Below are 12,710 nucleotides of genomic sequence, written 5' to 3' on the forward strand. Positions count from 1 at the left end.
TTTTTGGCCCCTTATTCCTAAACTTTTTGGGCAATTACCCCCAAACTCTATTCCAGCTTTCCCTTTGTAATATGGAACCTTGTAGTACAATTTCATAAAGATCCATACACTTTCACACAAGTTATTGCCATGAAACTAGAAAAATGCTTATTTTTGGCCCCTTTTTGGTCCCAAATTCCTAAACGTTTAGGGCAATTACCCCCAAACTCAAACCCAGCTTTCCCTTTGTGATATGGAACCTTGTAGTACAATTTCATAAAGATCCATACACTTACACACAAGTTATTGCCATGAAACTAGAAAAATGCTTGTTTTTTGCCCCTTTTTGGCCCCTAATTCCTAAAATTTGGAGGCAATTACCCCCAAAATCAATCCCAGCATTCCCTTTGTGATATGGAACCATGTGATACAATGTCAGAGAGATCCATAGACTTACACACAAGTTATTGTCATGAAACTAGAAAAATGCTTGTTTTTTGCCCCTTTTTGGCCCCTAATTCCTAAAATTTGGAGGCAATTACCCCCAAAATCAATCCCAGCATTCCCTTTGTGGTATGGTACCTTGCAGTACAATTTCAGAGAGATCCATACACTTGAACACAAGTTATTGTCTGGAAACTAGAAAAATGCTTATTTTTGCCCCCATATTCCTAAACTTTTTGGGCAATTACCCCCAAACTCTATTCCAGCTTTCCCTTTGTGATATGGAACCTTGTAGTACAATTTCATAAAGATCCATACACTTACACACAAGTTATTGCCATGAAACTAGAAAAATGCTTGTTTTTTGCCCCTTTTTGGCCCCTAATTCCTAAAATTTGGAGGCAATTACCCCCAAATTCAATCCCAGCATTCCCTTTGTTATATGGAACCATGTGATACAATGTCAGAGAGATCCATAGACTTGCACACAAGTTATTGTCATGAAACTAGAAAAATGCTTGTTTTTTGCCCCTTTTTGGCCCCTAATTCCTAAAATTTGGAGGCAATTACCCCCAAAAATCAATCCCAGCATTCCCTTTGTGATATGGAACCTTGTGAGATCCATACACTTACACACAAGTTATGTCTGGAAGTTACAAAAATGCTTATTTTTGGCCCCTAATTCCTTAACTGTTGGTACCATAACCCCCACTTTCCTTTTGTGGTATTGAACCTTATTTTAAAATTTCATTGAGATCCATTCACTTAAACTAAAGTTAGAGTGCGAAAACTAATGTGTCTTCGGATGTCGACGCCGACGACGACGCCAACGTCATACCAATATACGACCACAAAATTTTTTTGCGGTCGTATAAAAAGGAGTTCTTAATTAAGAAATAAACTGATTCGCTGAGCGCAGCTGGATACACCCGCAGAGGTACTACCCTGAACAGCTAGGGCAAAAATGGACACAATATTCAAGCTTGATACAGGTCTGAATTTGGATTGTAATTAAATATTTGACATATTATAGTTTCTGAATAAATGTAGTCAATGAACTTGAAATCGGTTATATGAATTGAATTTATATTCAATTAAAGATTTCTTGCTGTTGTGCAATACACTGTGCTGTTGTGCAATACTTAATAAATCTGTTGCCAGACTATAAACAAATAAAGTTCAATTTCTTCTCAATGTCATATTTGAAATTTATGAAAATCAATAGGGAGATTACATCAATAGCTATAAATAATTCACCAAAGTTTCATGTGAACTGCTTAAAGCATTTTTGAGTTGTTGTCCAAAAACTGGAAAATCCCCCCTTTTTTAATGAATAAAACCCCATAACTCAGAAATGTAAAATCTAAAATTTATAAAATTCTAAAGGGAGCTTACGGATTGATAATTTAGTCTTAGATGCAAGATTTTTTTATCAGTTGTTAATGGCTTTGAACTAGCTGTCAGTAACTGCGAGTACTCTCAGATTTGTACTTAGTGTCTTTTTGTTGTTTGGATGTACAACTACCCGACCACCTCCACTTGTATTTGTATTTATCCATCTGATGAGTTTAGCCTCTTTCAACTGATTTTTATAGTTCTTTCTTATATTGTACTGTTACACCACTGTCCCAGGTTAGGGGGAGGGTTGGGATCCCGCTAACATGTTTCAGCACGCCACATTCTGTATGTACATGTATGTGCCTGTCCCAAGTCAGGAGCCTATAAAAGTGTAATTCAGTGGTTGTCGTTTGTTTATGTGTTGCATATTTGTTATATTTGTTCATTTTTTTACATAAAATAGGCCGTTAGTTTTCTTGTTTGAATTGTTTTACATTTTCATTTCTGGGCCTTTTATAGCTGACTGTGCGGTATGATAGGCTTTGCTCATTGTTGAAGGCCGTACTGTGACCTATAGCTGTTAATTTCTGTGTCATTTGGTCTCTTGTGCATGTGTGGAGAGTTGTCTCATTGGCAATCATACCACATCTTCTTTTTTATATTTACATCAACAGATATAAAAAATTCACCAAAGTCAAGGTGAGACAACAAAACTTAGTTGTAAGATCTCTGAAATTTTTTACAGGGTACGAGTTTTTCTCATTGTTGGAGATTGTACGGTGACAGTAACACCTGTAACTGCTTAAACCCATTTCTTATGCACTTTAGTTTGATAAACTCACTGAATATCATACCACATCTCCTTATTTTTATATGCATTACAATTTACATGTGCATGTAATTGTAAATATATATATATCAGAACAAAATTCATTGCGTCACTTTTATTTATGCATCCTTTGGCACAATACAAGTTCTAAAATTACACAACATACATCAGATGAAAGTTTTGTTTCAGTTTCATTCATAGGATTTATTAGAATTTTGTATGTTTTGCCAAGTCCAATAATTCGCTCTATGTGACATAGAGACATAGTTGACTAAACCACCAGGTGTCGAACATTCAAGAATTTTCAGTGTTTCTGTTTTTATTTGATGAAAAGGTTGCCTGAGCTCTAGGAGCTTTAGGTTTTATGAAGGGATATTCTGTGCTGTCAATAATAATCCAAGTCGTAGGAAACTTTAATTTGAAGTTGGATGGTGAAAAATACCTGACTAAACCACTAGATGGCCAAGTGTTAGCCTCACACCACTGTTTAGACATAAAAATAATCCATGTATACACAATATTCTTAACACTAGATTCAATCTAGAATCTAGACAGTTCAAAGTTGGTTGTATGATGCCTCAATTTCATCAAAGTCATAAAAAAACTGATTTTCAACTGACACCCTATCAATTTGAAAATATATGTATCTCAAACAATGTGCTGCTGGACCAAGTGTGGTCTACTACAATATTCATCAAGTTTAGTTCTTTTGTTTTCACAGGAAACTGCCCTGATTTTTCTTTTTGCGGACGATTCAGTCTCTTGCTTGGTCCAGGAAAATAGGCTGGGAATTGCAGTAGACTTAAGTCTCTGTATGGTGGGTTTGCGCCCTGAAAAAGGTTATAAAACATTAGATTTTTTATAATTAAATGAACTTCCATTAGCAATGTATACTTTATACTACCTGGCGAAATATTAACTAGATTTATTCATTACAATCTGGATAAAACTATGTATGTTATGTAAATCCAAAGGACAAACAATGAGAGACTTATGCAACAAACGTACATTGTTTGTACCTAAATAACTATAATATAGATGAGAGCATGTCATTGTTTTGTTCCTGTTAACATTGTCATTTATATTTTTCAAGAAAGTCTATGAGGCATAAGCTTATGCATTCCTGTCATTACTACATTAGCATAATTACTGCTAAAATAATTCTCAGTATGATATACCTCTTGTAAGAAATCATTATAATTGTAGCAATCACCAAAAAATCTCAAACAGATCACATTGAATCGTAATCCAAAAAATTATGACGTCTTGAATTACCCACCTCCTTTTATTCTAAAACGATAATTGCGGTTGTAAACAGACTTTGGTTTATTCGCATGGAGATTACATATATAACTATATATTTCACAAAGAAAATAGAGTTTTACCATGAATAGTTTCCTGCACGTAGTCTTTTTCAGTAAAACGTGCCTTGCAAACAACAGCTGATTGAGATGGACTCCACGATATCATCGTGTTCTCGTCCAATCTGCGTATGGGCCATGGCGTTGATCCAACTTTTCCTTCTTTTTAAGTCATTTGGAAATGCATGTCCTCCTCTTAAATGACATCCAGGTACACAACAACAAGTACTTGGCATCGTTAATTAAAAATATAACTGAAATAGTTGCACAGTGCAGAAACCGGAAGAAGAGGAACAGGATCCGCTACCACGGCGCCACCTATTCAGGAACGATAATTTGCTACTTTATATAACTGCGAAAATAACGTTAGACGGATTCACGTGCATAAACAGAAATGCGCTTTAAATTGTATAATATAATTCATGTTCAGTCGACCTTTAATTATTATATCAACGACTGAAATGATTTATAAACATCTAGATTGCAGATAACACTCGAAATTAACCCGAGCTCTTTCCACACGGAATTCAAATAATTCTAGTTTGTCAATCGGTTGACTGCTTATAATGCAAAATACTAATATATCAAAAGTTTTTAAAACTAACAAAACACAATGATCGTTTCTCTATTTCCCAATGTAAATGAAATGAAACAAAAAACATTTTATATCGCAATAAGAAGAGGAGAGAATTCAACATTTCCGGATCTACTTGGAGTCTAATGACCCCCCACGTAGATAAGTTGGATATCGCGGAAGGAAGGATTAACCCGGCAACTAGAAAGGCATTAAAGCACTGCCTTTAAAAATGCTTCTCAATCTTGTTTTTTTTTAGAGCATGTTAGCAAAAACTTTTATTTACCAAAGAAAGTAATTTAAATTATACTGAACTGGCTGACATCATAACAGCATAATGATGTTTATTTCAGAATTGTAAATTACCATAAACTTTTACTATGTACCGGTAACCTTTTCTATCATGAATTATTTTTTTTATCAAGATAGCTACCATACTAAAACAGCTAATATAAAAAAATAACTTGGAAATTTAAAAACATGAGTCAAAGGAGTTTTGGGTACACGCTAATGAGACAGCAACTCAACAACAAAAAAACCCAACACAAATCTAGAGGGCAACAGAAAGTCTTCAACAATAGACAGATGTCTTAACAATATGTCAAGGTCTAAATCGTCAGTTAAAAAAAAAGAGAATAAATTGAACAGAAACAATTAAAGATCAGCCATCAACACAAAATTCCTCAAAATAACAAAAAAACTTTAAGATATGACATAAGACAACCAATGGCAGGGTCAGCCTTGCGATGGAAACTCATTATAAATTAAAACAATGAAATTATAAAGATTATTATGATTTCACTGTAGTGTAATATAAATACAAAGCAGTGTCATAAATTCATGCATTATTTACCTTCTGTTCCAAAAGAAATCAGATTTAAAGTCGTGTATACAAATATATTTCTTGACAGATACACAACGGATGGTTTATAATTTGAATGTATTATCAGTTATTATATAAAATGAAGATGTTCCAGTTAATCTTTTTTTTTTCATTCATGCTCACTGATTTGCATTGAATTAGCTGATGTCTAATATATTCATTTGTTATACAAACTTTTATTAATAGCAATTTCAAATATTTTCAATCAATTTACAAATTGTTGGAATAAAAATGTGGGTCTTTTTAATGGGTAAATTGTACATCTTAATCCCTAAACAATTAATGCATTAAACTTACAACACAAAATTGCTTTAAACATAAAATAAAAGCTATTTGGTGTTGTAAATGTATAACTTGCCCTTTCCATCTGACAATATATTAAATAACAGTTGTTTGCATTACCAATAATACATTTACCTTAGACTTAATTAATTTGTTCTATGAAACAGGAATCTATACTTGTGCAAACCAGGAATGAAAGTACTTCATATAACATATATGAGTACTTTAAGTACGAAACGTTATTTATAAACTTATACAAAAAAAAAAAAAGATAACATCCTCAAGAAATAAAATGTTCCACTAATTATCTTGAGACTTAGTGACATTAAAATAAATGATTATACAAATTAACATTACCAATTTGACATAAATTAGGGGGATTTAGTGACACACAATAATGTAAACAATACAATGATCAAGAATCTATAAATGAACTTTATAACATTCTTTACTTACTGTCTTATCAAAACAGAATCAGTATTGGGCAAATGTTTCATCTTTTTTACATTGAATCATCTTACAATATCAAACTTATTTTTATCAAAACCACAATTTTAACTACAAAATCATTTTCAAACTGCTGATATAATTATAACAATCTGTAAGCTATAAGTGGTCTTTGGATGCAGTAAAAACTTATTTGTAACGAAAAGAACAATTTTTTATCCATATAACTTTCATTCATTTCATATTATTTTCAATTTTTTTTTTCTTCTAAATGTATGACCATACAAATTTGTGTTTGCTTAAAAATGAAGGGAAAAATATTTCATTATGTGATAATTTTAACCTTGGTCATAAGTTGTAAGTTAAAAAATTCCAAAAGTCAGAGGTTTGCTTTCATCCTTTTACTGTGAAGACTTATATAACAATGCTTAATATAGAATAAAATTAAGCTTAAGTATACCCTACCTGTAATTCTAAGTCATCACAATTGTGGTTTACGGCATCATCAAATGGCACCTTTACACTTCTGAGGTTAGAATGCGGTAGTGAAAGGTTAAATGTAGTGCCATCTTCTGTTCCTCCCTGTTTGGGTAATGATGAAATTCCTGACTGATGAAACGGCTTTTCGATATTTTTGCAAAATGTCCTATATTTCTCTGATGCTGTAACACTAACACAGTTTGGAATATCCGAGTCATGCTTAGCAGCAGTAATAGGAATTCTCCGGGCCGCTAACGTAGACTTGCCAGAAGTACCAACCTGGACATTTTGATGACTGCTGGTATTGGACAGGACTTTGCATGGTGTTGTATCTGTAGTGTTATAGTTTAGCAAAGGTTGTTGTCTTGGCTCCAATAGTTTACTATGAGTCATGGAGCATACTACAGCAGTAGCAGAATTCTGCGAGGCTGTGGCGACAAACGATGAATCATCTCTCTTCTGTCCATCAGATGTGTAAGTTACATCACTGCTATTGTTGATTTCACTTTTGTCAATTTCGTGCTGCTGTGAGGGTTCAATATTTTCCTTACAACTGTCAATGTCATTGTCAATTTCATCTATAGTGGAGAAAAGTGTCTTTTTCTCTTTAATCTGTAAACACAATTTTGTAAGAGATATTTATTACCATAATCAATGTGGATTAATAGTTGCATCATATTATTTTCATCTTCAGGTGCGTAATGGTGATTCCTTCTTTTATCTGGAAATCAATCTACATCATTTAATGATGTCAATTTCAAAGACAATTAGTTTCATTATCTAGACATAGACATACTACCTAAACTGCTCTTTTAATACAAATTAGTTATCCCTCAGTAATCCCAGATTGCATTTCATTAAATTCAAAAAGGGTACCTTTATTGGAAATTCCAGAGAAATACTTTTTATCATTTATCGGCTATCAGATAAAGTTTGATGTAACATAATTGCTTGATATCTGTAATACCTATTCCCATTAGACATTCAGTAAATCACACAGATCAGAATAAAAAAATAATTAATTTGTAATGAAGCATTATCAGCAACCTGTGATGACACACTTATCGACCTCAAAAGTCTGTCTGGTGCACAATGTCATGAATATAGTACAGAACCAAGCAATGTATAGGTTTGATACAAATATATAAAAGTGTTGATAGTATTTTAATAACAACATTTTTCCTGATTAGATTAGCTTGCTTGCAATGTCTTTCAATTCAATGTGTAGATATGCTTTCTAAATCGTTCATTCAACAGAAATCTTCTTATTTTATAATTTTTTAATTTCATGTAAGACACAGCAATATAAAGTAAGATTATAATAGTACAAGTTTACAAAACGATACTAATGCTAATTTATTTTTACAAAAATGTACTTGGCTACTATCTTAACTTAAAAACACATTCATAGTTATATCAAAATTGAATGAACTTGGAAATGATTTTTCCAACCTAGTCAATATATGAAATTTTTCACTAGACTTTTCCAAGGGGCATTAATGATCTGACTGAACTGAAATACATGAAATATTGCTGAAAAAACTTTTGACAAAAATATCTGAACATGTGACTTTTGAAGCCATCTGATATATAGATGATGAAAACCTGAATGTAGGGGCAAGACATTTTCAGTATCATTTATATTTCATAGGCATAACTCCCCCTTAAATAATTTGATCAGGCCTGATATTCGAAATTGTCAGAGATATTGCTAATGATGGTGATGATGGATGGCTGCTTAACATTCATGACGAGAACATGTTAATGTAATATGAATAGTAACCCTGATTTGTACAAGACCGACACACTGAACTCGATTTTAAACGTGCTAGTTCACAAGGTAACAGTCCACAGGAAGACATGTCACCTTACTCAAAAACATTATACTCCAACCGACCAGTCTTTGCTCCTACTCCTAAATACTGCGTGCTTAGCGGAGAAGCAGCAAATACCAATTTTAAAGTCTTTGGTGTGACTCGGCTGGGGTTCGAACCCACGACCTCCAGCACTCGAGGCGAGATATTGCTAATGTAAATTTCATTTAACGCTTCAGTGTAGGTAAGGATATTATTTTATTACTTATTGTTGAAGGCCATACAATGACCTCAAATTGTTTACATCCTGGTCCTTTTGTCGCTGGTGGATAATTGTCTCCTCTGGCAATCATACTACATCTCCTCATTTTTAACTGGTGGATAATTGTCTCCTCTGGCAATCATACTACATCTTCTCATTTTTATATGTGAGAAATAGCTAATGTTAACCTTTGACATAAATTTGATCATAGTCCGATGAACTGTTAAACAAATCCCCATGAACAACAGCATTTCCATATCACCCGCTCTGCTTTGCAACAGTTGACAATTGTGGACTTATGGAGAACTTGCATATTATTGGAAAGTTGGGCTGAAGATTTGGATTAACTTATTTGCATTAAGTTGTATGATGGTGTTAATTTTTACCATTACATTATAAATATATTTCCTTGTAGCTTGCTACAAAATTTCCCCTTTTGATAATTCAATGACTCCTGAGATCTTTTATCATTAATTAAAGGAACCTCAGTCAAAAGGTACACAAATTCATAATATGTTGATACTTAATTAACAAAACTCAATTTGGGCGTATCCAAACTAAACTTTGCCAAAATACACGAGACTTTAGAGAGGATTACATAGTACACGACATGAGAACCACTTTCTTGTGACTTGATCAAACATATGGCGTGTGATAATCCTTTAGCATCTGTTGTAATATCATGTTGTTTAGGTGCAGCTATATACCTCATGTCTAGACTCATAAGGGACATCAATAGTCAGTTCCTCCTAAGCAAATATAGTGTCATCATGTCAAAACTCTAATATAATGTCATCATGTCCAACACAAATATAGTGTCATCATGTCCAACACAAATATAATGTCATCATGTCAAAACTCAAATATAATGTCATCATGTCCAACACAAATATAATGTCATCATGCCAAAAACAAATACAATGTCATCATTTCAAAAACAAATACAATGTCACCAAGTCCAAAACAAATACAATGTCACCATGTCCAAAACAAATACAATGTCACCATGTCCAAAACAAATACAATGTCACCATTTCCAAAAACAAATACAATGTCACCATTTCCAAAACATATACAATGTCACCATTTCCAAAACAAATACAATGTCACCATGTCCAAAACAAATACAATGTCACCATGTCCAAAACATATACAATGTCACCATGTCCAAAACAAATACAATGTCACCATGTTCAAAACATATACAATGTCACCATGTTCAAAACAAATACAATGTCACCATTTCCAAAACAAATACAATGTCACCATGTCCAAAACAAATACAATGTCACCATGTCCAAAACATATACAATGTCACCATGTCCAAAACAAATACAATGTCACCATGTCCAAAACATATACAATGTCACCATGTTCAAAACAAATACAATGTCACCATGTTCAAAACAAATACAATGTCACCATTTCCAACACAAATACAATGTCACCATGTCCAAAACATATACAATGTCACCATGTTCAAAACAAATACAATGTCACCATTTCAAACACAAATACAATGTCCAAAACATAAACAATGTCACCATGTTCAAAACAAATACAATGTCACCATGTTCAAAACATATACAATGTCACCATTTCCAAAACAAATACAATGTCACCATGTTCAAAACAAATACAATGTCACCATTTCCAACACAAATACAATGTCACCATGTCCAAAACATATACAATGTCACCATGTTCAAAACAAATACAATGTCACCATGTTCAAAACATATACAATGTCACCATTTCCAAAACAAATACAATGTCACCATGTTCAAAACATATACAATGTCACCATGTTCAAAACAAATACAATGTCACCATTTCCAAAACAAATACAATGTCACCATTTCCAACACAAATACAATGTCACCATGTCCAAAACATATACAATGTCACCATGTTCAAAACAAATACAATGTCACCATGTTCAAAACATATACAATGTCACCATTTCCAAAACAAATACAATGTCACCATGTTCAAAACAAATACAATGTCACCATTTCCAACACAAATACAATGTCACCATTTCCAAAACATATACAATGTCACCATGTTCAAAACAAATAAAATGTCACCATGTTCAAAACATATACAATGTCACCATTTCCAAAACAAATACAATGTCACCATTTCCAACACAAATACAATGTCACCATGTCCAAAACAAATACAATTTCACCATGTCCAAAACAAATACAATGTCACCATGTCCAAAACAAATACAATGTCACCATTTCCAAAACAAATACAATGTCACCATTTCCAAAACAAATACAATGTCACCATGTTCAAAACATATACAATGTCACCATGTCCAAAACCAAGATTAATTGTTGATGATAGTTTGGGAATAAGGAAGATTTCCCATCAATTTTGAGCATCTTTTGCCAGTTTTACTCTGGGTGTTGATAATTATTTTTCCATTATTTTGATAATTTTGCTTGGTCTTTTTGTTTTAATCATTTTTATTTCTGTATTTTTATTTGTTTATCTCTCTTATCATTATAATTAAAAGATTTTGGGCCATTGAAGGTTTTTGTTGTTTTGTTCCCCATAAACTCCAATTGAATTATTACAACATTGAGAATGTAGCCTTTTTCAGTTTCTGTTAGAAAGAAATGTTAACTTCGAACAATATCTTAAGATACAAACCAAAACTGTTATTGTGGCTCTACTTCATTTTTGTTACACAGTGTCTGTAACCTGATGGCAGGATGTTAATTTAGATTCTGTTGTGTTATTCTATAACCAATTACATTTTTTTTCAAGTATGGATGATCATTTTTTTTTCCAACATAAAAAAACAGATGTGACAGAATGTTGAATAGCTATAAAATAGAGCTATCTGATCAAGGACAATTGAAACAGGGTAATTGATATCTATTTCTATTAGTATTGTCAATTTCACATGCAATGAAATGTATATCAATCACAATCTCAGTAAGCAAACATCAAAATGTCAATACATTCAAGAAAAAATGACCAACAAAAAATCTGACATAATGACATTTCTGACAATTCTATAGAATCTTCTAAATGTAATATGTGAACTTTTAGCTAATAAAGAATGAAATAGACAACACATACAATAAGTGCCAAATAAACAAAGACTAATCAATAAGTCTGATTGATTTCCCTGATGCAATCAACATACTAGTACAAAACATGACATATTTAATGGAATTAGAACATGAACTAGGTGGAACTGCTTTAGAGGGCTAAAACTAATGTTACACCACTTCATCTTTAGAAGTCACTCCAGTATAAGTTAAGAAAAGGTCAACAAATGCATTCTAATACTTAAATGTTATCATCATGGCAAATAAGATTATATACATATATGGTTAATGGGTAGGAATCTTATCTGTTTTCAACATATTTAACAATTAATGATATGAGGGAGTGGGGCATGACCACTTTCCAAACAAAATCTATCATTTAATCTAAAAAGGCATTGTCATTATATATGGTTCAATGGTTGGATCTGAACAGTTTTTGATATAGTTAACAAACAATGATATAAGGGAAGGGACATGACTTCCAGCAAACAAACAAAAAAATTATGTTGTACCGAAAGGTCTTGAACTGAAGATTAAGAATATATATGGTTTAGGGGTCAGGATGCAGTTTTTAACAACTTATGATATGCTGGGGGCAGGGACTAAAACTGTGGTTAACTAGAAAATTCTTAAGGCAATTAGGACTATTATATATATGGTTTAAGGGTGGGGATTGGAACCATTTTAAAAAAAATATAAATAAGTTTTATCAATTTTTTTTTACCTTTGAGGTCAACATTCAAGGTCACACCGACTTATGGCAATACACCTTCATGTAAAATATCATATGCCAGTATGAAAATATAAAAAAAACATTATTGCCAATGATGTATGAGAACAAGAGGCTCTCAAGAGCCTGAATCGCTCACCTGTATTTCAGAGGAGAAGATTTTTAAATGTTAGCAAACTTGATGAACAAATTGTGTAAAATTGTCTTTAAAAG

General features: G+C 32.6%; 1 protein-coding gene across 1 annotated transcript in view; it reads right to left on the reverse strand.

Moving 5' to 3' along the window:
• LOC127730942 (uncharacterized) overlaps positions 1-12,710 on the reverse strand; it is a 97,021-nt gene that overhangs the window by 42,281 nt on the left and 42,030 nt on the right. Inside the window, exon 9 of the mRNA XM_052239570.1 lies at positions 6,603-7,229. Coding sequence (XP_052095530.1) covers positions 6,603-7,229 — 627 coding nt within the window. The remainder of the gene's footprint in view (positions 1-6,602; positions 7,230-12,710) is intronic.

The sequence above is a fragment of the Mytilus californianus genome, unplaced genomic scaffold (genome assembly GCF_021869535.1).
Source record: "Mytilus californianus isolate M0D057914Y unplaced genomic scaffold, xbMytCali1.0.p SCAF_2, whole genome shotgun sequence".
NCBI classification, from domain to species: Eukaryota; Metazoa; Mollusca; class Bivalvia; order Mytilida; family Mytilidae; genus Mytilus; species Mytilus californianus.